General features: G+C 36.7%; 2 protein-coding genes across 9 annotated transcripts in view; one reads left to right on the top strand and one right to left on the bottom strand.

The window, feature by feature from the left end:
- Positions 1 to 617: 617 nt before the first annotated feature.
- Positions 618 to 13,548, bottom strand: MORN2 (MORN repeat containing 2). 3 transcript variants are annotated; one of them, XM_074286640.1, is made up of 5 exons: positions 13,458 to 13,548; positions 11,577 to 11,627; positions 6,921 to 7,027; positions 6,351 to 6,487; positions 618 to 848 (listed from the first exon to the last, which is right to left on the bottom strand). In XM_074286640.1, exons 1-5 carry the CDS (start codon positions 13,522 to 13,524, stop codon positions 746 to 748), a joined length of 465 nt encoding a protein of 154 aa, XP_074142741.1. In that variant the 5' UTR covers positions 13,525 to 13,548; the 3' UTR covers positions 618 to 745. The 3 variants fall into 3 exon arrangements, with proteins under 3 accessions (XP_074142741.1, XP_074142743.1, XP_074142742.1); XM_074286642.1 differs by lacking the exon at positions 13,458 to 13,548 and adding an exon at positions 12,831 to 12,940; XM_074286641.1 differs by lacking the exon at positions 13,458 to 13,548 and adding an exon at positions 12,822 to 12,923.
- Positions 13,122 to 27,481, top strand: part of DHX57 (DExH-box helicase 57) — a 60,431-nt gene continuing 46,071 nt past the window's right edge. The window contains exons 1-8 of one of the 6 annotated variants that reach the window (XM_074286624.1): positions 13,122 to 13,259; positions 16,280 to 16,459; positions 17,563 to 17,762; positions 19,576 to 19,731; positions 20,763 to 20,945; positions 23,045 to 23,880; positions 25,752 to 25,930; positions 26,883 to 27,004. In XM_074286624.1, coding sequence (XP_074142725.1) covers positions 17,569 to 17,762; positions 19,576 to 19,731; positions 20,763 to 20,945; positions 23,045 to 23,880; positions 25,752 to 25,930; positions 26,883 to 27,004 — 1,670 coding nt within the window. In that variant the 5' untranslated portion in view covers positions 13,122 to 13,259; positions 16,280 to 16,459; positions 17,563 to 17,568. Of the gene's footprint in view, positions 13,353 to 16,279; positions 16,460 to 17,562; positions 17,763 to 19,575; positions 19,732 to 20,762; positions 20,946 to 23,044; positions 23,881 to 25,751; positions 25,931 to 26,882; positions 27,005 to 27,481 lie in introns of those variants that run through there. The other 5 variants (XM_074286623.1, XM_074286625.1, XM_074286626.1 and 2 more) reach the window with 5 other exon arrangements.

Here is a 27,481-nt window from a genome sequence, read left to right as displayed (position 1 = left end):
GTAAAGATTTATTATGAGAAACAAAGTATGGCAAGACCATTGCGTTTGTTTAAAACATCTGCTTATAAATGCTTACCTTCAATAAATGGTCTTTCTAAACCTTGATTAAAAAAAATTAACTCTCCCTTATATGATTTATTTGGTTTATTAGAATGAGCTGCTTCATGTTAGGCTCTTGAAACTTTTAAAAATGCTTTTCCCAACTAATACAGTAGTTCATTCCTGTCTTTTAATATATGTATATATATATATATATATATATATGTGTGTATATATATATATACATACATATATATGTATATAGATAGATAGATATATTTAGATATGTATAGGTATATGTGTATATATGTATCAGAATCACTTCTCAATTATGCCCCTTCATTGAAGCTGAACAATACTTGGACTGTTTTCATTTATATTAATGTAGTCATTGCATATGTTGTTCTCATCTATATTCTCTCCACTCTTCATAAAAGTTTCCCCAGGGTTCTCTGAATTAGTGCAGTATTTCTTTATATTCTTATGCCACAGTTTGTTCAGCCATTCCCCATCTAATTGGAATCCTTTCACAACTTATTTTAAACTATATTATTATGAAAATAAAGTTGCAAAAGAAGAAATGTATGGATGATTTTATTGAATAACTTACAGAACAGTAAGTGGTATGTTAAATGTTTAATGGAAACTTGACCATAATTGCTTTTGATTAACATCAACTGGAAAGTTATTACATCAGTTTGGAGACCTACATCTGTAGTTTTAGTTTCAGCCCCGGTGCAGCTGTGTAATGAAAGGTACCACTCCATTCCAATCCACGAATGTCAGTATATTCTCCTTTACCTTCCACCCTGAAACAGTGAAAATGTAAAGTGGTTAATATAATGCATTCTGCTCAGAAGTGTTTGTTTACCTAACAAATAAAGCACTACCTGGAAGTGGGAGGCAGGAGGGGAAGGGGAGTAACTGACTGATTCTGGACCCTAGATAATTGTTTCTTTCCTGTTTAAAATTCTGGCCTGATATCTAAGTATAAGATCAGTGGAGGGTTCCAGGAAGGATTTTATTCCAGCCAACCCCATACTTGATATATGGGATATAGAAAGATAATGAGTTTTTTATCTCTTAAAATATGAACAAAGCTCTGATTTAGTCAGAAGGAAAGGATTTCATTAAAAGATCAAAAATGGGACAAATCCTTGTAGGATTTCAAATAGGCAAGCTCTGGGAAAATCAGCAGTTTGGGTGAATGGAGGCAGGAGACAGTAATTGGACTCAGTTCTTCACCTCTTTAGGGTAAGATAGGATTTTCTCTGCCCTTCATTCTTCTGCAATCCCCCAAGGCATGTAGCATCAAAGCTATGCATCCAGGGAACAGCTTATTAGAGGCAGCTGGAGGGAAAGTCAGAGAAAGTTTAAGATACACTATAGACAGACAAAAAGAGAGTAAGAACACAGTTTCCAAGAGCAGCATCTGTAGCAACAAAAAATAAAAGACAGGTAGTGGATAATAGCAGAATCTGGAAACTCAAGATTAGTTCCTTATTGAGTCTGTAATTGGTAACCTAGCTACTTGATGGGAGAATGGGGGGCAGTGGAGGAGAGAAAATCCTGAATTCTTCTTGTGTCTTCTTAACAAGTGGTAAAATCCTCTTGAGAAGATGAATTCAACTAACTCATAGTAAAATATAAACTCAATTTGTCTTGGGTATTCTAGGTCTTTTGATGAGAATTAGATAAGGAGTATCTAAATGAAATTAGGTTTAATTGAAGTCAAGTGGCAGGTTCAGGGTACAGGGAGTCAAACAGAGCTCCCCTGCAACCCTTTTGGATTCGGCGCAAGGATACAGAATTAAATGAGGTCTAGTAGTGGTGCAAGAATTCTCTGTAAAGGAATTTACAGACCCGAAAACCTGGCATAAGGATGCCATGTTTGGGACTCCTGCAAAGAGTGGACTCCAGGATTCCCCTTTTAATCTAAAGGGGCTAGTGGATGGAGTCCCAGATTGGCTTCTGGGTGGGTTTCAGCTAGGATTAGAATTTTAATAGAATTCAATGGGTTTTTAACATGAGGAGGAAGCTGTTTTGGGGGGTTGGGAAACCTGAGCAGATCATTAGAATGGGGACTGGGACAGCCCAAGTTAGCTCAGATCTAATGGAGGCTGGGAGAGTCCAGATATCTCCCATTGGAATTCATGGGGGTTGGGAATTAGAAAGGAATCTTAACCATATCATTCCCCCCTCAAACAGTTAAAACTTAAATTCATTTAAGAAAACAAAAGATTTGGGACAGTGTCCCTCATTTGAGGCAGGGTTGAAGATTTTCTCCAAGGATCTTCAGAGTAGCAGGGTCCCCTCTTCACTTTAACATCACATTTGAAGATGAGTTTGAATTGTGACTGGTTGTATATCCTTAGACTAGTCTTTGAATGAAGTGTAGAAAGCTATGTTGGACAGAAGCAGAAGAATCCAAGCTGAGACAATCAGAAAGGGAGGCAATGAGATGCAGATAAATTTTCAGAGGGGAGGAAGGGGGTGAGGTAGGTGGAGGGAGCCTGCATGGTCACGTAACTCTGGCCCTTCTCTAAGGAACCACATAATGCCAGGAGAGGAGAGACCCATGCAGCCCAGCTGCTGCAGCCAGAATAACAGAATAAGAATAATAGGAGCCATAGAAATGAGAGCTGGTAGAAGAGGAGAGGAACACCTAAGCAGGCAGAGTAATTCAAAGAGCAAGTCTTCTGGTTCCAAAGGAGGAATTCCTGGCTCCGAGTCTCCTATTGAGAACAGGAAGAGCCCTAGAACAAGGGAGGGAGTGCTGGAACAAAGCAGCCCAAATGGAGCTGAGGGGACTCCATCAGGGGAGGATCCAGGAAAAGGAGGCAGATTCTCATGCAATGCCATGTTGCTACCTTATGTTGAGGAATCTTAACCATTTGTATTAAGTCTGGAGTACTATCAGTCCTTGGGAGTAGAGCTCAGCTTCAGGGTGGACTGCTTGACTTTACTAGAGACCTAGGTGCTTCCCCTGGGCAGGGCTCTCAGTCCTGGCAGAGCACACTAACCCTTAAGTGCGATTAAAGGTAAAATCATGAAGATCACTACAGAGTTAAGAGAAATGGTTTTAATTGTTTGTAGGTTTGGGTGCAAGTCCCTTTTTTTGTGGACTTTGTCAAGTTAAATAAAGCTTGCTCTATCTTTAATGTATTCTTATCAGGAATGCTACAAAGGATTTAAGTGACTTTTTCATTTTGTCATGGTGACCTAGTCATTGAGCCAGATAGTGATTCTCCCATAGGAAATTCTGACATTTGTGAGCCAAATAGAGATTCATATGAGAGATGTTCCCAAGATTTAACCCGGTTCATGAAAAAACAGTCCCTGGGCCATAGGTTCACCTAAATATTTTTTTCATTATTAAAATATTTAATGGGATTTTTCTTAAATTTAAAAAAAATTTTAAATTGTTTCCATTTGGTTTCACCAAAGCTGGCTTGAACCATTGTCTAATAAGTCACCATCAGGTTGGAGATAAGAGTTTGCCTTGAAGATCTCTGCTCTTTTAAAATTTACTATTACTTTTTCATATGCAAATATATACTTGGAAAAGCCCCATTTTTCTAACTTGTAATCTAATTTATTTTGCTCATATCTTTCAGCAGAGTAAAAACTTGTTATCACCTGCCACAGCTACACAGAAACCTGGTAAAATAAAATAGTGGAAATTATCTGAAAATTTTGTAAAAAGCTTGAAAAATTACTTTGACCTCAATTATCAGGATATTTTAAGTAAAAATAGCTTTTTATCAGAAGAAAATTACATGAATGTTCTACTTCATATTAGGTGTACACATAACTAACAGAAGAGCTTAGCAGAGTTTCAGGGTTCCTTAAAAGCTAAATATGACCAAAAAAAATCATTATATTCTAACATATCTATTATGCTATTCCACTCTGGAGAATGTATATGAGACATATATGAACATCAAAACAAATCTATCTCACAAGTGTTGTTGGTTTTACATATTCTTTTCAAACTGTTTTACACTGAAAGTCTATCATCTGCCAAAGTATGCTAGTTTAACCTAGTTTACTCTTAATTTCAATTCCTTTTAGTAGCATGTTACACATTACTTTATCTCACTCTATTTTCATATGGATAGGATAATCCCTTTCCAAATGGCCTTCCTATGGATCATATAACCACATATTTAGAGATGGAAGGGACATTGGAAGTATTTGAACCCAAATCTCTCGTTTTACAGATGAGGAAATGGAAGCCCAGAGATATTAGGTGACCTGTTCACAGTCACACAATAACTAAGTATCAGAGGTAGAATGTGAACCCAATTATTCTTGATTTCAATTTCCACATTCTATGTCTATGCAGACATCTATTAAACAGTTAAATTGCCTTTCAGTTTTAAGTATCACATTTAGCATTCAACACATTGTGTGATCAACATAGTTTTAATTTTTTCAGCATTTTCTTCATAGTATCTCATTTAATCTCCATAATACTTCCCAGTAGGTTAAGTATTATTATTATTGCCATTTTTCATATGAAGAAATAAAGGGACAAACAGTTTAAGGAATTTTCTTGATGTCACATAAGGAGTTAGAAGTGAGGCTGATATTTTCCTCCAGATTCAAGCATCAATGCAAAATTAAAAAGGGAAAATCTGAAAAAAAGGCTGGTCAGAATGAAAAAAGATCCACACTGAACATGGAAAGCATGAACAAATAAATTAAGTAAAGAAATTGAACTTAAAGTGCATTTCTTTTTGGAAACTCAACACATAATTCCTTTTTTGAATTTTCCCTCTCTGATTTTCTCTCAAAGAAGATTAACAATGCTTAAGAAAACTGAGGGGAAATTTTACATTTAAGGCCTAATAAATGGTGATAAAGGCCTAATTTCTAAAATATAGAGAATACAAACCATTCTCCAATTGATAAATGGTCAAAGGATATGAATAATTTTACGTGAAGAAATTAAAGCCATTTCTATTCATATGAAAAATGCTTTAAATTACTATTGACTAGAGAAATACAATTATGACAACATTAAGGTACCCTTCATACCTCTCAGATTAGCTAAAATGACAGGAAAAGATAATGATAAATGTTGGAGGGGATGTGGGAAAACTGGGATACTAATTCATTGTTGGAAGAGTTGTGAACTGATCTAATCATTTTGGAGAGCAATTTAGAACTATGCCCAAAGGTGCTATCAAACTCTGCACACCCTTTGATCCATCAGTACCTGTATTAGATCTCTATTCCAAGGAAATCATAGAGGAAGGAAAAGGACCCACCTGTGCAAAAATGTTTGTAGCAATCCTTTTTGTAATGACAAAGAACTGGAAACTTAGTGTATGCGCATCAGTTGGGGAAATGGCTGAATATAGTATAAAATGTAATGGACTATTATTGTATAAAAAACAATCAGCAGGATGATTTCAGAAAAGCGTGGAGAATCTTACATGAACTGATCCTACGAGAGGTAAATAGAACCAAAAAAAATTGTATACAACAAGAAGATTATGTGATGATCAACTGTGATGGATTTGGCTAATTTCAACAATGAGACTTGTGATGGAGAGAGCCATCTGTATCCAGAAAGTGGAACCATGGGGACTGAATGCAGATCACAACGTAGTATTTTCACCTTTTTTGTTGTTGCTTGCTTACTTGGTTTTTTTCCTCTCATTTTTCCCCTTTTGATTTGATTTTTATTATGTATCAAGATAAATGTGGAAGTATGTATAGAAGAATTGCACATGCTTAACTATGTTGTATTACTTGCTATCTGGGGAGGAGTGGGGAAAAGGGAGAAAAATTTGGAACACAAGGATTTGCAAGGGTGAATGTTGAAAACTATCTTTACATGTATTTTGAAAAATAAAAAAGCTGTTAGTTAAAAAAATAAAATAAAAAATATAAAAAATAAAATTTGCAAAGCATTTTTAAAAAGATTAACAATCTATAGAAACTATATTTTGAAATATTCTATTTTATGTAGGTGTGATATTTAAACAAATTACTCTGGAAGGCAAGCTAGGTGGCACAGTGATTTGAGTACCAGCACTCAAGTCAGAAAGACCTGAGTTCAAATTTGACCTCAGATCCCTACTAGTCAGGTGACCTTGACCATTAAACTCTGTTGCTTTCATCTACTGAAGAAAGAAATGGCAAACCCCCCTAGTATCTTTGCCAAGAAAACCCCCTGAACAGTAATGACCTGCTATAGTCCATATAATCATAAAGAATCAGATGCAAATGAACAACTCTGAAAGGAAAAAGTACTAATAGTTAATTAGAGTATCTGATTTTTTTTTTTTTAATTTCACCTGTTTTCTACAAAACTTCCAGTATATTTTGCTCCATTTGGGAATGTATATGTCCCCATTCCATGATACATGTTGTCCTTGAACTCTCCTTCATATACTGCTCCTGAAAAGTGTTCAAGTCTTCCAATTCCATTCATCTATTTGGATAAAAAGGAAAATGAATGGCTCATTTTCACAGCCATCCTCAGATCTGACATAAATATGAGGGAGAATGGTCAATGAGGTTCAGTCCTCAAAACATTTGCAGAAATTTCCTGCCTGGTTTCAGTCTGTAGGGAGTCTCTCATCTACCCAACAGTGCTAGTTTAATCTAGTTTGCTTTTAATTTAATTGTTGGTGGAATTGTGAACTGATCCAAATATTCTGAAGAGAAATTTAGAACTATGCCCAAAGAGCTATTAGATTATTCTAGGCCCAATTTACCTCTCATACAAACAGAACAAAATGTGTATCTGTGGGTATATGCTATATATTTAAATTGTCTTTAGGTTTTAGATATCACATATAGCATCCACAACTACTATACTTATAATAGCCTACTGATTAAAAATGAAAAAAAAATTGTATTACCTTGTCATCTTTCCAGGCCCCTACATAGGTTATTCCATTGGGAGTTGTGTGAATCCCTGTTCCATTTCTCTCAAAGATTCCAGAAGATAGTCTAGTACAATCACCCTCTGAAACAAGAAAAAAATATTCATGATTAGATGCAAAAGTGAAATCTCTTTTTAACAGAATGTGCATTTCATACCTTGATAAGCCCCTTTTTATAGCCTGTCCCATGAGTCTGAGATGAATACTGACCTAAGATCATGAAGTCAGTGTAAGAGCCTAAGACTCAAAATCAGGAAGCCCAGTGTTCTTTCCATTTAAATGGTTTCCAATTTGGATATGCCCTTTTTAACAGCAAAAACATTTTTATAATAATTTTTTTTCAAAATACATGCAAAGATAGTTTTCAACGTTCACTCTTGAAAAACCTTGTGTTCCAAATTTTTCTCCCTCTTCTCCACATTCCCCCTCTCCTAGAAAGCAAGTAATCCAATATAAGTTAAACATGTGCAATTCTTTCAAATGTATTTCCACATTTATTATGCTGCACAAGAAAAATCAGATCAGAAGGGGAAAAAAAATAAAACAAGCAAGCAACAATAACAAAAAGGTGAAAATACTATGTTGTAATCCACATTCAGTGCCCACAATTGTCTTTTAGGATGCAGATGACTATCACAAGTCTATTGGAATTGGCTTGAATCACCTCACTGTTGAAAAAAGCCAAGTCCATCAGAATTGATCACATCATAATCTTGTTGATGTGTATAATGTTCTCTTGATTCTGCTCTTCACTTAGCAGTTTATGTAAATTTAGAGCATTCTTTCATATGACTAGAAATGACTTTAATTTATCTGAAAATTGTTCATATCCTTTGACCATTTGTCAATTGGAGAATGGCTTATATTTTTTTTATAGATTTTTATTTACAAGATATATGCATGGGTAATTTTATAACATTGATGATTGCCAAGCCTTTTGTTCCAGTTTTTCCCCTCCTTTCCCCCACTCCCTCCCCCATGGCAGATTGACCTGCCAAACAAAATAAAGCAAAACAAAAGAGAACATTGTCACGTGCCCAGCAAGACAAAGAGGATTCAAAATATGTAACAATTACCAGATCAAGAAAGCATATGTATTTGAAGAAAATATATTCATGAATGCCTATTTTTTCTTTACTTCCTCGTAAATTGTTCTTTCTCTGCTGGGCACCTTACTTTATTCTTTTCCCCTCTTTTATTCCCAATACTCCAAGTAAGCTAGTTGATATATTTATGTATACATATGTAGATATGAAAATACATAAGTATGCTCACACACATTAAATACAATTTAAATTAAATGAAATACAATATATGTATACATGTCCAAACAGTTATTTTGCTAAAATTGGACTTTGAAACAGTGTACAATTAGCCTGGGAAGGAAATCAAAAATGCAGGCGGAATAAAATAGGGGGATTGGGAATTCTATGTAGTGGTTCAGAGTCATTTCCCAGAGTTCTTTCACTGGGTATAGCTGGTTCAGTTCATTACTGCTCTATTGGAACTGATTTGGTTCATCTCATTGTTGAAGAAGGCCACGTCCATCAGAATTGATCATCATATAGTATTGTTGTTGAAGTATATAATAATCTCCTGGTCCTATGGCTTGTATTCTTTAAAATGAGTCAATTCTCTCTATATTTTAGAAATGGAGCCTATATCAGAAACCTTGAGTGTAAATTTTTTCCCCAGTTTTCTGCTTCCCTTCTAATCTTGGCTGCATTAATCTTATTATATAAAAACTTTTTTAATATAATCAAAATTATCCATTTTGTATTTCATAATGTTCTCTATTTCTTTTGTGGCCATAAGTTACTTCCTTCTCCACAGATCTGAGATCTAGACTATCTCTTGTCTTCTAATTTGTTTATAATATCACCTTTTGTGTCTAAATTATGAACCTTTATCAATGTTATCGTGGCATAGGGGGTTAAGTGCTGGTCAATGTCGATAAGTTTTTGCCATACTATTTTCCAATTTTCCCAGAAATTTTTCACTCATTTTTATTTGAAAAAACAGTAAGAGACAAAAAAAACCAGAAAATACAAAACAAAATAAAGCAAAACAAGAGAATATTGTCATGTGCCCAGCAAGACAAAGAGGATTCAAAATATATAACAATTACCAGACCAGATCAAGAAAGCATATGTATTAGTAGAAGAAAATATATTCATGAATGCCCATTTTTTCTTTACTCCCTTGTAAATTGTTCTCTCTCTGCTGGGCACCTTATTCTTTTTCCCTCTTTTATCCCCATTACTCCAAGCAAGCCAGTATACATATTTATGTATACGTATATAGATATGAAAATACATAATCATGCTCATACACATACCATATATACACATCTTTTCTATCCCTGACTCTTTAAATTCTGAGCCCTAACTTGCCTATTACTTAACCTCCCCCACCCAAGGATCCCTACCTTGTCATCTTCCCTCATCCACCTATTCCCTCGTTTCTCTATAAATTTTAAAGGGGGCTATACCCATCATGGTATATATGTAGTGTTAATTGAACCCAGTCCCAATGTAGATTTTCAGAACTACAACCCCTCCTCCCCTCACCCAATGTCTCTGTGTCTATCCTTCCTTTGCACCTCATTTATATAAAATGTTTTTACCTTAACTCTGCCAAACTTTCTTTTGTGTTACCCTATTGTTGTGAATCTTAAACATATAGTAAACATTTCTCATGTAAAAACTATTTTAAACAGTTTGTCCCCATTGAGTTCCTTAAAATTGATCTTTGACATTGGCTTTTATGTGTTAAATTTTCTGTTAAGTTCAGGTTTGGTTGATACAAAGTCCTGAAAATTTGCAAGTTATTTTTTGTTCCATTTTTTCTCATTCAAAATTATTATTTTGCTGGATATAATGCTTTAGGCTGTAGGCCTAATTCTTTTAATTGTTGGTAGATATTCCAGTACCTGTGATCTTTTATTGTAGCTGCTAAGTCTGTAACTCTAGCATGAATTATTTTGTTTCTTGTAAAATTTTCTTTGATCTGGGGATTTCAAAATTTGGCAATATTCCTGTGGGTTTTCTACTATTACTCTCTTTGAGGTAGGAATAGTGAATTTTTTTTCTTATTCTACTTTCTCATGTTCTATCACTCCCAGACAATTTTCTTAGATTATTTCCTGCATTGTTATGTCAAGGCTGTCTTTTGGGGAGCAACTTTCTGGCAATCCAGTTATTCTTATATTTTCTCTTCTTGATCTGTTCTCCAAATCTGTCATTTTTCTTATGTTTCACATTCTGTTCTATTTTCTCATTCTTTACAATGTTTTGTTATTTCTAGGTCTCTCATAGCTTCATTGGCTTCCTCTTGTCCAATTCTAATTTTCAAAGAATTGTTTTCATCTTTGAGACTCTTCATTTCCTTTTCTAGTTGGTTAACTTTTTTTCATAATCCTTGTTTTTCTTGGTTTTTTTTTTTTAATTTTTTCTCAAAGTATCTCATTTGATTTTTAAAATTCTTGAACTCTAAAAATATTCTCTGAACAGGAAGCCGTTTCACATTATTCTTTGGGATAGAAGCTTTTTTTAAATTTTATTTTTACTAATGTGTCCTTCTCTGAAGATGAACGCATCTTCCTTGTTTCCATAATATGTTTAAATGGAAGGGTTCTTTCTTTTTTGCCAGTGCATTTTTTAAATAAAAGGTATTAGTGTAAGTACCTCTAATTATGGGGTGGTAGGCAGGGATAGTGCCCCAAGCTTCCTTTCAGCTCTTTCCTCTAACCAGGAACCCCAAACAAAGAGCTCACCCTCCTGCAAGTGCCCACAGCCAGCATTGTTCCTGCTTCTGCACTTACCATGTGCTTTTCCCAGCAATTACTGTCAAATAGTGAGTTCTTATTCCAGAAGTTGGAGCCTTTAAGTTTATCAAACACTATATTACTATAGTCATTGACTATTGTGTCTTGTGAACCTAACCTATTCTTAAATTTCTTATCCAAGACCAAATGGTTTTATTAACTGCTGCTTTATAATATAGTTTTAGGTCTGATACAGCTAGATGGCAAAAGCATTTTAAACATGCTTATGTTAGTTGTGTAATACTTATATTAGTTGTGTAATAATGATAATAATAGCACTTATGTAGGGCTTTAAGGTTTACAAGACACTTTTACAAATATGAACTTATTTGATTTTTCCAACAATTCTAGGAGATAGGGACTATTATTATCTACATTTTACAGATGAAAGTAACACACAAGCTACTGATTTGCCCAAGATCAAAACTAGCTAGTTAAGCCAGTGTCTGAGGCAGTATTCAAACTCAGGTCTTTTCTTTCTTAAAGTCTTTTGTTCTATTCGCTGTGCCAATATGGGATAAAATAATTCATGTCACACATATGGATTTGTGGACCATTTGTAATAACTCAACTCCCAAGCTTGAGAATTACTAACTATACCCTAACCAACAAAATATAAAAACCTTTAATCTTCTACTTCGATGTTTTATGTTCCAAAAAGCAGATTCCTAATTTGGGGGCTCCTGAAATCCTGTTTACTAGAATTAAAATGTTTATCAAAAGCTTTATGAAAAATGTGGCAATCTCACTCAGTTTTTACTTGTCACTTAATTTTTACTTACATAAGAATTTAAAGAAATTCTTACCATATTTGTCTCCATTTGGAAATATGAAGCATATTTTATATACTTCTGGGTCTGTTTTCAAAAAGAATAAATGTTAAGTTTGAAGATTTTATCACAAGATATAACACAATTAGCACAAATTGACTCATTATATCTTATCACAGTAATAACACAATGACTTGGAGTCTCTTCAATATCTACTTGATTAATGCAGGGAAATAATGCAACAAATTCAACTAGGTTCCAATAGTAAGATATTTTGAGTTTCTTTCCTTCTGTTTACATAACTGCACAATTTCTAAAGTCCATTTGAGATCTATGACAAAATCACCTGCAATGTCCTACGGATTAGGGCTCATAGAGGTAGGGTGGAGAATTAGAGATAAAATCTCATGTTGAGCTTCTGTAGGTAGATGGATGGCAGTTTTTGGGAATATTATGAGCACAATCCTCCTTATATGTGGAGCTGCACGAGATTTGAGATCTTCTAATCCAATCTCCTAATTTCCATGGCAGAAGCAGCAGAGGTACAGACTTGTCTTGGATCAGACAGAGGTAACTGTCCAGGGACAGAGCCCAGGGACTAAGGACAAGTCCAGGCAGCCTTTCCTGACATCCTTCACATCTCTTTCCATTTCACCACCAGGTCTTACCCACCCGCCTTTGCTTCCTTTCCTTAAGCCCCACCCCATTCTGTACCCATATAGAGTCCAAACAGTTGCATAGATCCTTTTCTCCGCTTGAGTTCACAATCTACCCCTACCTAGCATGTGTTCATTTTAAAATTGAGGGGACTGCGTTTGGAGATGCTATGGTACAAGGAAGGGGCTTCAGAGACGGAGGCTGTGGACTCAGATTCGGGCTCTGTCCGGTCCCCTGTCTGGGTGAGAGCTCAGCAAGCTGGCTCAGCTTTCCTGGGTCTCAGTTTCCTCCTCTGAAAAAGAGGAAGCCGGACTGGATGCCCCTCTGGCTTCCAATTTATGACCTGTGACCTCGGGACAAGGATGGTCCCAGGGCTGCTCAGCCTTGGCACGCCCTTTCTGGGCATCCCACGGGCACACCAGTAAAGAGGCCCATGGTGGCGCAGTGGCAGCCGCTGCAGGACCACGGTCGTGGGGTCTGTAGCAAGGAATGGCTCTGACTTAGCCCAACTCCCCCTGACTCAATTTACAGTTGGGGAAACTGAGGCCCGGAATGGTCCAGCGATTTGTCTACTGTGAAACGTGGGAAAGAGGGGGAAGGTGGAAGATTGAAGGCCGCCCCCACCCCGGCCACCTTTAGGCTCTTCTGCTGACCCCGCGCTCATTTTCAGGAGGAGCACAGACCTCTGGATTCTCGGCGATGGCGGCGGCGGCCACGACTAAATCCCCTTCCCCTCCCCCGGCCGCTAGCCCCACCCACACACCCACCCGGCCGCCGCTAGCACGGGCAACAACTAGCTACACTCCCGGGGAAGACGTCCGGCCGGACGCGCGCCCCGGTCGTCAGGGAGACGCATCCCAGAACACCACCCGCACCCCCTGCTTCTGACCCGGAAGTGAAAATGCGGAAGTACCCCTCCGCGGAGGAGCCAATCAAGAGTCGGTGATGTCGTGAGGGGGCTGGACCGGCGCCGCCCGGGGAGAGCGGCCCAAAGGAGGTCGGTCCTCGCCCTGGACTGTCTCAGAGATCGAGTCGTCCACCTCCGCCCGCTCCCGGGTCGAGGTAAGCGGATGGGGAGCCTGGACTCCAGCCGTCGCCGCAGCCTTCAGGGTGTGTGCTGAGCCGCTCGGCCTTGAGAGGAATGAAGACTATCGGGTGTGAGCCTGCGCCTGGTCGGGGGCTGTGGCTGCGGGTGGGGGGCGGGGCGCGGCGTCCCAGTCTCGAGGGGATGCGGGGAGGGATGGGGGGAATCGGGAATACCTGCAGTTCGCCTGGGATTCTCGGGCGGATCCGGGGAGAAGCGTGGCCCCCGGGGCGTCATCTCCATCCCGAAAAGAGTGCGAATGGGCTTGTGGGAGGGATGGGCGGCCCACCATGTGCATAGGAAGAGGGGCTGTTCGGAGCCCGCGGGTGATGCCCAGGGCGGGCTGGCGGCCAGCCCAGGTTCCGGGGCCAGTGCGGCCGCGGCTGGCGGACTTACACGCCTCCCACCTGGCTCTTAGGCCTTTGTCTTTAAAATGAAGGCGTTTGTTTACATCTTTAATCCCCTGCTCCCGATCGTGGATTATGGCCGTCTTTGGGCCTAGGTAATGGACTAAAAGGAAATGCTTTTTTTTTAATTCATTTAATTTTGAGCTTCCAATTCTCTCCCTCTCCCACTCATTGAGGAAGCAAGCAACATGATATCCACTGTACGTGTGAAATCATGCAGAACATGGGCGATTTCTAATACTAAAACCTAAGAACCGCGAAATCCTTTCTTCGTGTGTCTAGATTGTTAGAAATATAAAGAGAATCTGCTTCTCAGACTGAGAGAGATTGGATCACGTAATATCTGGATGTGAATTGTAGGGTATATTCGTAGCTGTTTATTTCCAAACCTAGGAATGATGTGCGAAGGTAATGTGCGGGGAGGTTACCGGGAGGTTACTGATGAACCTCTCAGTGATATACACCAGTACGGACAAAACGTTAGTTTGGGGGAAGGGAAATACTCGGGTCACTGAGTAAAAGCAGCTGGCGCTGCGTAGGACACGTTCTGTGTTTGGTCGAAAACTAGTCACATCCACGAAACTTTTGATATCACAGAAATCTCATTTGGAGTTGGGCATCCTGACAGGAGGGGACCCTTAGAAGGGGCACAGCCTCAGCCAAGTCCTTAAAAAGGACTCACTTTGGGGCAGGAGGATCAGTCTCATCAAAGGATAATTTTGTGAATTTCAAAAGGCCAAAATTCCAGTGTCTTGGATAGCTGTGCCCTTGAATCCCAGTGCAGGTGCTGCTGCCATTAGGGGCACTAAATTCAAGAAATATGCTCTGGAGCTATACCTAGAAGTCTCTTGTAACAAAAGTCATAGGGAAAGGGCTGGAAGGGCTTAAGATTTATCACCCAGGTTTTGAAAATGCAATGCAGGTAAATGCCTAATAGCAGGGTAAAACATTGGGTAGCTGTGGTAAATTGGAATCAGCAAGCTCTGAATGCAAATCCTGTCTCTGATGTGTGTAAGCTGTGTGACCCCTGGGTAGTCACTTCACCTTCCTCAGCCTGTTTTCTCATGTGCAAAGTCAGGGAGTTCAAAAGGCCTTTACATTTCTCTGAGTCTGTAATCTTTTGATCCTGTGATAAGTTCAGAATCTTCTTGAGATTTTACCTCCTTTGCTGTGTTAACTTTAATAAGAGGATTTAGGTATGTGTGGGATGTGAGAGACCCCTACCCAAAATGAATACTCTGAGATCACTCAAAGTAGAAAGCAGAAAGATTATTTATTAAATTCTCCTGAGAATAAGGGAAAGTGAAAGTGCTCACTGTAGGAGGGCTGAAGAATTAGTAAATAAACACAGCTGTTATAGATTTTGTTACAAGAGATTACATCACAAGTAAGAGATTGAAATGGAAGGTTTCTGTTTCCCTGAAATATCTGATTTCTAAGAAACAGAAATCAGGCCTTCAGGCGTTAGATAAGCAGACAGTATTTAAACTAATAGTCTAAATATCGATAAATGTCAAATACTGATAAATGTCACTGACTAATGTTAATTAAGTAAATATGTCTGCAATTAACCAAAGCTAAGTAAATACGCCTGCATATATTGTACTTACGAAGATCATAAGGAAACACAGGAATAATGAAAATAAAGAAAAAGAATTCACACATTACTGTAAGTTCTTCATCTCTCCATTCCACACAGGTAGAAGGGAAGGAAATAGTTATTGATGTAGTACCTGCCATGTGCCAAACAATGTTAGACATTTTTACAAGTATTGTCTCATTTGAGCCTCACAACAATCCTGGGAGGGGAATACTATAATTATCCCCATTTTAACACTTGAGGAAATTGAGGCAAACAGAAGTTAAATGACTTGCTCAGAATCACACGGCTAGTATGAATTTGAGGCCACATTTGAACTGATTCCCGGTATTCTTTCCAGTTCACAACCAGCCTGCCTAATAATAGTTCATGTACTACAGAAATGGAAATCTACATAATTGATAAATCTACAAGCCTCACAGAAGGAAGACACATACTTCCCACTAGTGTTATTCCTCAATTTGATGATTTTTTAATTAAAACTTACAGTCAGTGTTAGCCTTCTGTTAGGATAGAATTTGTCATAGTGAACTCAACTGATGTACTGGCTGAATAAGAACAAAAACTGATGGTACATTATCCGTGATTGATAATGCTCAAATAAGATCTCAGTTTTAAGTTGTAAATGGAATATGTTTCTATACATTCTACATTTCTATACATTTTCTACGTATATTTCTATCATGTTCTGTGATCCCTTTTGATTTTATCCCTTGTCCATGTAATTGTATAGCATCTGCTTGCTTTACTTATTTTTTTTTTTAATGTTTAAATAGAAATGGATTGTAGATAGATTCTGAAAGTACAGAACTTACAAGTCAATTTCAGAAGCCTTTTTTAAAAACCTAGTTTTGAACAGAAGAATTAATTTGGGGGAAGGACTGATTAATTGTCTTTCTATAAATCAATGTATCCCATTGTTGAGTGCTTGCTACTTTGAAACTTTTCCTGACCTTATCTTTGTGTAATTTGTATATATCTCTTTGTAAAGGTGAGAGAATTTTACTGCATCCTCATGTCGGTTTTCCACCTTGGAGGCCGTAAACTGGAGCCAGAAGTCTCTTGTAATAGGATTGGAAGGGTCGACTCTGAGGCAGAAAAATGATCTTGAATATTGATCTTGAATCTGAATGATCTTATTTTCAGAGGAAAATACCTAATACCTAAAGAGGTATGATATTTTTAAACTTTGGGATTAGGAATACAGCAGGTTTATAAGTCTGGCAAAGAAGGCAGATAAAAGTATTTTTGTTCATAGATCATGATTTTATTACTTTTGTTGCTCAGACCTTAAACACAGTGAAATGGCTGTCTTGAAGTTCAGCAAACTCTTTTTAACAAATTTTTATTCTAATATTATATTATTTTTCCAATTACATGTAAAGGTAGTTTTTAATATTCATTTTGTAAAATTTTGAGTTCCAAATGTTTTTTTCTCCTCTCTCCCTTACCCCCCTCTTCCCAAGACAGCAAGTAATCTAATATAGGTTAAAAGTGTACATTCGTTTTTAAGATGTTTCCATGAGTCATGTTGGGAAAGAAAAATCAAAACAAAAGGGGAAAACTGTGACTAAGGGGAAAAAAAAAAAAAAAAAACATGAAAATAATGTGCTTCCATCTAGATTCAGTCTCCATAGTTCTTTTTCTGAATGTGGTTGGCATTTTCCATCCAAAGTTATTGGAATTGTTGGATTATTGTATTGTTGAGAAGAGCTTAATCTGTTATAGATGATCATCACACAATCTTACTATTTATTATTTTGTACAATATTTTCTTGGTTCTGCTGTCAGTTGATGTTGGAATAAAATAATTTTCAAAGTAGGAAATAATAAAAATATTCTAATGAAATTTACTTCTAATTTTTTTCTGATGCAGGGAGAATATCTTTCATATAGTAAATATGTTTGTGATAAGGTATGGGGAATGAACTTGGAATTTCTTTGGGATAGGGAAATTTCATATGACACCTTGTCTTAGCTACCTTGAACATCAAGAGGTTACTTACTGAGGCTCACACAGGCATTATATGTCAGAGATGGGATTTGGATTCACCAAAGTCTTCTCTGTGTGTCCACCAAGCCATGTTGCTTCTCTGTTTCTGAGAAGCTAGATGGAATTGAAAGTTTGTAAATCTAATTTTTAAAAGTATTTTAAAGTAGTTTTCTAAGTAGGACTCAATTGGTGAATCCTATTTCAGGTTTGGATAAAACATATGCTTCCAATAAAATAGCTTTGAAATAATATATATATATTTTTATTTTCCCTTCTTTTAGGTAAAAATGAGCTCTTCTGTGAGAAGAAAAGGAAAACCAAACAAAGGAGGTGGAAGAGGTGGTGGAAAAGGTGGAGGAGGCCGAGGTGGCAAGAGTCATTTTGATAAATCTCAAACCAGTGGCAGTAGAAAAGGCTCAAATAAAATTTGGGATGATGGCGATGATTTTTGTATCTTCGATGATTCAAGAGTTTCATCCAGGTCATTATCTTTTTGGAATTTTAAATCTTAGAACATTTTCAGTTGCATGAGTATTGAAGTAACTTATGTAAAGTGTAAATGTATTGGAGAGTGTCAACAAATACTGCTAAGTTAATGTTTTCTTAAATTTATGTAAATATAGAAAAGCTTCATAATATTTACATACATTTATTTACAGTTAATAGATTTATATACATTTGATAGATACATTTGAGAGCAGGGGTAATTTTATTTTTAATCCCTGTTTTATTTCTGTGTCCCATCATATGTGGTCCCTTCTGTTCCATTTAACCTCCCAACTACTGAAACACAGTAGGTATATAATAAATGCTATTAATTTATTGGCCAAAATTTAAAACTGCAGTTATCCTTTCTTGTAAAAAAAAAAAAAAAAAGCTTGTGTGTTGGTAAATTGAAATGCTATATCCTGGGAACAGTACATTTTCTGAGACAAGCTATCGGACTTGAGGATTTGAAACTTGGTTGGCTTTGGTGGTATATTTTTTTTTAGGCATTGTTGAATTTCAATAAATATTTCAATTCAGCAGATGTTTGTTAGGCTCATTCTAGGTATTCAGAGTACAATAAATAAAGAATAGTCCTTACCCTTAACAGTTACACAATTTAATAGAAAAGATAAGACACATTCATAACAACTGTCATTACAAAGATAAATAAGAGCGCCACACAAAGTGCTGTGAGACATTTAAGGAGAAAGATACTGCTTCTACTTGGAAGTTTCACTAAAAGGCCTTTGTCTTATTTTTCTTCTTCCACAACCCCTCAATCAGTCACTTCACCTAATTAGTCCCTGTCTGCTCCTCCCTCCATGAGCTGCCCTCTTAGTGTCCACCACCACCTGAAGGCCAGTGAAGAAACTGGAGAAAACATCTTGCTCACTTCTCCTGAGCTCCGATTAGTCATTTGTGGTTCCAATATTTCTTCCTCTCATTCAAAAGACTTTCTTATGATCAATAATATTGATTAATGAAGGGTTAAGACTTTTCCTTTGAAATCCTAATTCATCCCTCTAGCTGTGATCCTAATTTTTCTCAGCCAGTGCTTAGGCTGTCAGATCAGTAAAGAGAACATAAACAGTTGAATTAGCCTTGTGTTATATTTCACATAAGAATTATTTTGTACTAGATTCTTTCATTTGTCAACATTGACTTTTCTCAATTTTTTTTTTAATTTGTATTATTTGGTGTGATACTTTTGTTCTCTTGTTTTCCAGATATTTGTGCTTTTGCTTGTCCTTTTTTCTTTATTTTAGATTTCAAGTTTCTTGAGGGCAGAGACCAAGTCTTATTTTATATCTAACAATATCTTGCACATGACAAGTTATGCCTAATGTTGACAAATAGGGAGAAACTATTCATTATGTTCAGATTGTGCTTCTGCCTTAAAGAATGAACTAAAGATGATTTGATGACTTTGTGCAGCTCTGCCTCACAAATTCAAATCATACACTATTCACTCTTAGGATGTCATTGGTTTTCTTTGAAAAAGAAGGACTAACAACAATGGTGATACTTCTTCCAAAGTCTCATGTCACTATTGTGTTTTTCTGTGTGCTTCTAGGTTAGTGAAAACAATTATGAAACAGCTGTTCTTTTCAAGTTTTTCTAGGCAATATGAAAAGCTGATGGATATTTCAGGAACCTAAAAGATATATCCTGTATTACTATTTCTTTCCTTTCTTTGTCTTTTGTAAGCTGCTTGATAATCTAATATAACATGTGGTGGGTGACCAGGAAATAGGTAACCTCAGATCTTAACTAAATGTAGAATTTTGGTCTGATTTCCTTATTAGGTCTGGCAGCAGCACGAACAAAGTGGGAGCACAACCAAAACGGAGGCCTAACACCAGAGTGCCCTTACAAACTCTCCGTATGACTTCTGAAAATCAGGAAAAAGTCAAAGCTCTTCTTCGAGAACTCCAAGGACAGGAACCGGAGGCTGGATTTGAGTTAGTTCTTTTATATGATTACAACAAGTCCTTTGCTGACTCTTTACTTTTTTCAATTCTTTTTTCTCATTCATTGCTTTTTTGTACGTCAGTCTACCTATCCGAGGCTCAAAAATGGGAAAAATTGACCCTCTTAGAAAAGAAAGTTGTATTGGGAACAAATTTTATCTTTAAGAAGGAAAATTTTAGTCCCTGAGCATTAAATCTAGGATTACAGGAATCAGAAATAGAATTTCAAGGGACTATGGCAGTCATCTAGTCTCCAGCCCCCTGTTTCACAATAAACTGAGGCCCACAGAAGTAAAATGTCTTAAATCACCCAGGTTGTAGAAAGCAGATCCTGAGAATCAAGCCCACATCTTCTGACTTCAGATGCAATGGTCTTTCCATCATACCATCATGTCTCCTATGAATTAAAGATTTTCTTGACACCATAGGCTTTTACTGTAATGTTGGTTATTTTCCAGGTTTTTTTAATGGCATAAGACTCCCAACTTCAGATAGAAAAGTTGCTCATTTCAAATCCCAAGAATTAATGTATAGTTAATTATGGACAGCTCTTTTCCCTTCTTATTCAGCATCATATCTATTCCAAATTAAAGAGAGGGAACTTTGGGGGGGAGGGGGAGGCAGAGAAGGATTTCAGTGGTTGTTAGAAGAAGGAAAAGGAATTGGGTGATAGCTAAGTTATCTGAGGATCACGCTAAAATGACAAGTCAATTAAGCTTTTCATTTTCATTTTATTTTTTGAAGTAATCATAATCTGAATCCTTGAACTAAATTGTTAGAAACTTGATTAATTCCTCTTTGAAATAAATTCAAATCATATTATTACTTCAGTAATGTTTTGTTTTGTTTTTTGTTTCTGTTTTTTTGTTGTTGTTGTTGTTGTTTGTTTGTTTTGTTTTGTTTTGTTTTTTGTTTCTGGGTTTTTTTTTTGTTGTTGTTTGTTTTGTTTTGTTTTTTGTTTCTTTTTTTTTTTTTTTTTTTTTTGTTGTTGTTGTTTGTTTTGTTTTGTTTTTCTTGGTCAGAGGTGGTGCTTCTGGGGAAGAAGAAGAGTCTGATTATTGTGATGATGAACTGTACCCATCTACCAGTCCGAAGTCTTCCCTTGTTTGTGACTATACTGATGGAGAACATGCTAGCTCTGCATTTGTGAAGCCTCACATTCCTGAATTGGAGGTATCTCCATTTGCAATCCAAAAACTCTCCAGGTAAATTTTTGTGCTTGCATGCTATCACATCTTGCTCTATTCATCTGGATATTTATGTCTTCTCCTCTTCCTCCCCTTCCTTCCTTCTCCTCACCCTCTCTTCCTTCCTCACTCTGTCCTTTCCTCATGTATGCTAGTGGAGAGTCAGGAAAATTTAAGTTCAGACCCGGTGTTCAAGTCCTGGGGAAGTAAAAAGTAGCAAGGAATATAATGTGGCAGCTGAGAAAACTCACACAATCTTGGGCTGTGTTGAGAAACAGTATGAGGAAGGTCATGTCTGGAGTGTTGTCATGTCTGAATCCTAGGCAATGGTTTTTGTTTTTGCTTTTTTTTTTTTTTCCTCTAAGGAAGGACATTGACATATCTGGGAAAGTGCTGGAACTCTGTCTTCCCAGAAATCAGTCGGAGTCAGGATCATCAAAAATCTTTATTCTTGGTCTTTTGGGGTCACTGTCAGGGGATTAGATCTAGCAATCTCCACACCTCCTTCCTCTCTCTCCACCACCAGGAGAATGCCTCACTTTCCTCCTCCTACTCCACCCACACAAGTCACTTCCCCTTCTTTGTCCCACCAATCGAGCCAGCACAGAATAGTTGGGGAGTGTCATCCTTCAAACATGTTAATAGAGAATTGTCCAATTGGCAATTAGTCTCATGTGCTCCAATTATCCAAGTGCATTTGCTTAGTTCTGGCCCTTTACAGGAAAGTACAGAAAAGAATAACCAGAACTATAAATTTCAGACAATCTTTCAGCCAGAAAACATTAAGCCCTTATTTGTGCCTGATGCTGTGGTAACACTTGGGATACAAGTATAAAGAATGAAACAATCTTACCTTCACTTGTATCTTATCTTCTAATGGGGGAGATAAGAAATATAGCTACAACATTAATATATGTATAAGGATATCTATTTACTATGAACTGCATAAATACAAAGTAATTACTATGTAGTTTGGAAGGGAGGACTCAAATTTCTCCCCATTCCAATCTATTCTCTATTCAGCCACTAAAGTGATTTTCCTAAAACACAGGTCCAGTCACGTTACACACACACTTCTTCCTCTTCCCCCAACTCCAGTGACATCCTAGCTCTTCCAAGATCAAGCTCTTTGTTTGGCATTCAGAGCCCTTCATAATCTGCCCCCCTCCTACCTTTCTTTACAGTCTTTTACACCTTACTGCCTGACACATACAGTATACTTTTCAATGTAATTACCTCCTCATTGATTCCATGTACAAAACACACAAATTCTTAGTTCTGGATGTTTTCTTTATCCTCCTTGCCTGGAATAGTCTCTCATCTTCATCTACTTACGTCCCATTAAAATCTCACCTTATACAGGAAACCTTTCCAGCCGTTCCAAATCCCTTTGTTAATTTGTATTTTTCCTGTACATAGCTTACTTTTTTATGTATTGATGTGTTGTTATCTCCCCCAGTATATTATAAGTTTGAGGGCAGATACTGTCTTTGCCTCTTTTTGTATTCTCAGCACTTAGCACAGTGACTGGGACGTAATAGGTATTTAATGCATGTTTGTTGATTGATTGACTGACTGACTGATACTTGTCATTCAAAGAGTGAGAAATTTTGTGAAGCAGAAGTCAGGAAGCTGTACATTCTAGGCATGGTGTGAAGGAGGGACTGAGAAGAGATTCTCTCTGGGGAACTCCCTGTATCAGTGTAATTATGTTATTTTCCTCTCTATATTACAGTGGAATGATATGTCCACTCTGAACATATTCAAAAATTTGAAAACAGATAATTACTTAAAAGGAAAGAGGATACAGGGGAGGGAACAAAGCACCAGCTAACCAAACCCTGTGTTAAGCACTTTACAATTATCTCATATGATCCTCACAACAACTCTGGGAGGGAAGTGCTGTCATCACCTCCATTCTACAAATGAGAAAATTGAGACAAATAAGTGAAATGACTTGGCCAGGATCACACAGCTAGTAAGTCTCTGAGGCCCAGGGCTCTATGTACAAGAATGTCTTATGTTACTAGCCTATCTTAGTTATCAGTCAACTTCCTTTCTTCTAACTACAGATGAGAAAATCTCATTGATTCCAGACTATTTTCTTTTTTCTGTAGGTATGGTTTTAATACTGAATATTGCCAGGCAGCATTGAAATCCTGTGATGGTGATGTTGGGGCCTCTCTGGAACATTTGCTCTCTCAGTGTTTTTCAGAAAGATACACAAAGAGGATGGAGATATCTGCAGCAGCATCCTGTGTCAGTCGAGAAGAGTGTATGGAACAAAGGCAAGAAGAAGCCTTTGCTCTTCGATCAATTTGTGGAGAAAAATTTGTAGAAAGAATTCAGAACCGAGTCTGGACAATTGGATTAGAGTTGGAGTATCTAACAAATAAACTCTGCAAATCTAAACAGAGGAAAAGTGCCAAAAATATACAGACTTCACGTGAAATCTGTCAATTCTATCTCCAAGGAAATTGTAGATTTGGATCAAAATGCAAATTCAGACATGAAAATCCCTTAAGACAACTTTCAAGGAAAGCAGAAAGATCCATAGATGATTCTCATCTTAGATCTAATGAAGATGGCTCTTTTTTATATGAACTTGAAATTAGATTTTCTGAAGGTAGCAAGTATCCCTTCCAAGCACCTCTGGTGGCATTTTATTCTACCAATGAAAATCTACCTCTTGCTTGTCGTTTACATATTTCTGAGTTTCTTTATGGGAAGGCCTTGACATTTGCTGAGACTGCTGAACCTGTAGTATATTCTTTGATAACCCTTTTGGAGGATGAAAACGAAATTGTCGAATTATTAACAAATACCCATCATAAGTATAGTATTCCTCCAGTGAACTCATTGCCAATTTCCTCTGTAAACAGAACAAATTATGCTGCCAATCGTAAACCAATGATTCCAAATAGTTCCTTTGCTTCCAATCCCGTGCCAGAAGGTTTGTAAACTGTCAAAATATTACTTTTAGGGTATTAAGCAGAGAAAATCCATATTGAATTTAGAAGTTAGACATTCTGTAGGCTGCTTCTCATATCTGCCCGTGATAATCAGCAAAGCATTTACCTTTTCTGCCCATAAGAGCTGTCACAAGCAGAAAGTGAAAGTGGTTCTGATTTCCTGCTGACTTGGAAAGAAAATTATTTGAAAGTTTCTAGTTTTTAAATGAAAATTTTCCCCCCCCAACCCCCCAAAGATCTAGTTGATTTCATTATATACTCGTAGAGTTGAGTCTGAACATGTGCATGGGAGAATCTTGACATGTGCTGGGAGACAACATATTGCAATAGAATTTTTAATGACAGATATTATTTTTTTGAATTGAATGCTTTTTTATACTCAACAAAATTAGTGAGATCTTATATTCTCTGAATATTTTAGTCATTTGAATATAAAATGGTTTACTATATACTATTTTAATAAAGTTGTACTGAAGAGGTACAACACAGTTGGCTGCCAATTAGATATATGTGGTAGGAGAAAGTAAGGAATTGAGGATGAGGCTAAGGTTGTAAATCTAAGTAACTGGAAGGATTTGGGTGCCATTCATGAAGGTAAGGAAATTCAAAAGGGGATTGCATTCGGAGGAAAAGGATAATGAATTGTTTTGGATATGTCAAATTTTAGGTTCCTATGGGATATCCAGTTGAAAATATCCAGTGGGTTGTTGAAAATGTGAGACTGAAGGTTATGAAAAAGATTGGGCAGGATGAATAGATGTGAGAATCATCTGTTTGGAGATGCTCACTAAATCCAGGGGAGCTGACAAGGTCATCAACTTAGATGAAATAGGAGACAAAAAGGGACACCAATCTAAAGAGTGTGATATGGCAGCCAAGAAAATTCATGCATTCTGTTTTAGGCTGTGTAAAAAAGCAGTGTCCAGGATAAGGAGGGTGAATATCCTATTACACTGTGGTCACATCTGGAGTATTGTGTTCAATTCTGTGTACTATTTTTAAGAAAAACATTGATAAATCCAGAAGTATTCAAAGAATAGTAACCAGAAAAGTAAAGGGCTACATGAGGAATAGTAGAAAAGAGTACTTTAGGTGGTCATGATAGCTGTTTTCAAGTATCTAATGAGGTGTCACATGGAAGTGACCTTAGATTTATTTTGTTTGTCCCCAGAGGATAGAATAAGGAAAAGATATAAAGAGACAGAGGGCTGAATTTCCTAATGGTGCTGTCTAAAAGTAGAATGCATTGCTTTTTAGGCAGTGAGTTTACTTTCACTGGAAGACTTCAAGAATCAAGAAGCAGCAGAGTATTTTCTGCAGCTCACTGCAAAATTCTCCTTATGTGAAATGGAACCTTCAATCCTCTGTTCCTATTGCTAACTCTAGGAATCATCTCTAAAGGGAACTGTTATCCTTGCCACACTTAATCTACCAATCCTGTAGAGTCCTCAAGAATGTATTCTTTATAATTGAATTTTTCATATAACATTTATTTGATTTCATGTGACGACTCATACTTTTTTTTAAGCAAGACTACTTTATGCTATCAAAATTCCAACAAAAGCAATACCTTGATTTTTTTTTTTTTTACCATCAGGTTTAAAGTCTTATTTTAATATCTATGCTCAAAGAAAGTTCTATAGACAGTTAAACTATTTCAAAAGGTTTAGTGAAGTGAGAGCAAAAAGCATCTGATGGAATATACTTCCAAAATTTATCATTTATCACAACCTACCTCCTTTCTCTCCATTTTTTTATAAATGTAATCGTTTTATTACTCAATAAGTATCATTTTTCTTTGTCATTTTAACTTCATATTAGTTTCATGTTTTATTTTCTGTTTACTGTCTAGTGAAGAGAGAAGTGGAACCTGATGAGGAGGAAGATGATGATGAAGGTCTTACACCAGTTTTTGTAGAGAATGAAAGCTATGTCAACCTCAAGAAAAAGATTTCCAGAAGATGTGATTGGCAGGCTAAGTCTATATGTCCTGAAAATGCTAAAATTTGCAAGCAGTTTCACATAAAAAAGGTAGAATATGGTAAAACAGTGTTTAGCAGTTTGTAACAGATAGGAGAAAAGGAAGCTCAGTATTCCCCTTCCCACATGCTCTTGCATGTCAATCTGTTTTAAGTTTTCTGTATGTCAGACTTCTGATTTTAAATATCAGCCCATAGGGTTGCGTAATAACAAAATTCAAATCATTTTTAGAACCATGTGGTTTTAGTATAGTATAGACCAAGTGATGCTTTGAACAAAATATATAGCCCTGAATTAGATACCTGCTAATAAACAGATTAATTTCTGAAGACATCCAAATAAATAAAGGTGATTTAAATATCTGCCCTGATATAAAATTAGCTCTATCACATTGTGCAGGTTACTTCACTCTAGGCCCAAGATTCCTTGTTTGTAAAATAAAAGAATTGGGTTAGATAATCTCTTATGTCCCTTTGAGCTCTAAAATTTGATGATTTTACATTCTGAGGGAAAATGCTCATTTGTATATGGTGATACCAACATTCAGAATCAGAGTTGATTGTGATCACTACAAATATTTAAGCAATGAAGCCTTTTAAAATTAGAATAGAACAACTCAGTTGCTCAGAGTTCACACGCATATACAAGTGGAATATGCTGGAAATTATATGGTTTTATAAATTTTTTAGATGATAGAAAACTCTATTCCCAATTGTAATAGATAGTCAGTAACCCCATGACTGCTCAATGCTGAGCTGGGTCTCCAGATGAAGTTCTTGTGTAAGAGCTGTTCTCATGTGAAGAAACTCAATTATCATTATTATTATTGTTATTGCTTGAAATGGATATTTTATGTGATGGAGAAACTATTACTGGGTAAAGCAGGAAAAGTGTTTAAACCCAAGGAGTGAGTTTCTCTTGTAGGCTTTTTTAAATGTCCTCAAGGCTTTGTGGGATAATGATTGCACAATTTGATTGTCTTGATACCTTTGGATTATATTAGGCTTCCAGACAATACCAGTCAATTCTGCAAGAGAGACGATCACTCCCTGCTTGGGAAGAAAGAGAAACCATTCTTGATTTGCTGAGCAAGCACCAAGTGCTTGTTGTGAGTGGTATGACTGGGTAAGAGTGTGATGTATTCTTAATGGAGATTTAATCTAAATATTAGAATGTGGTATAGACCCTGGTTAACCTAGACCAATTATCTACTAATAAAATATTTGTTTTTGTCAGAGTAGAACTGCTTTTTGTGGTTGTAATTTTAATCATAGTTGGCTCTATATTGATTGGTGGTTTGTTTGTTTTTGGTGGGGGAAGGGGGTTTTCTATTTTTATTTTCTTTTTGACAACTGCTTATGAATAGGTGAAGGAAATACCCACTTAACAATCGTTTAAGAATCCTTTAGGATAAGATTCCCCAAGAGGAATCATATTTGAGTTTAAAGAATAATTTCAGAGTGTTTATTTTGAAAAGGAATTCATCTTTAGAATTTCCTGTGGTTTTAAGCCCAAGATTTGAAATCATTTGGGGCATAATATAAGATATTTTCCCAGTTTCTCCTTTTTCTGGTAGAGAGGGAAATTTAATATAAACTTAAT

Source organism: Sminthopsis crassicaudata, chromosome 2, assembly GCF_048593235.1.
Source record: "Sminthopsis crassicaudata isolate SCR6 chromosome 2, ASM4859323v1, whole genome shotgun sequence".
In the NCBI taxonomy this organism is placed as follows: Eukaryota; Metazoa; Chordata; class Mammalia; order Dasyuromorphia; family Dasyuridae; genus Sminthopsis; species Sminthopsis crassicaudata.
The sequence above is the reverse complement of the archived record's forward strand: the minus strand, read 5'-3'. Positions and strand labels throughout refer to the sequence as shown.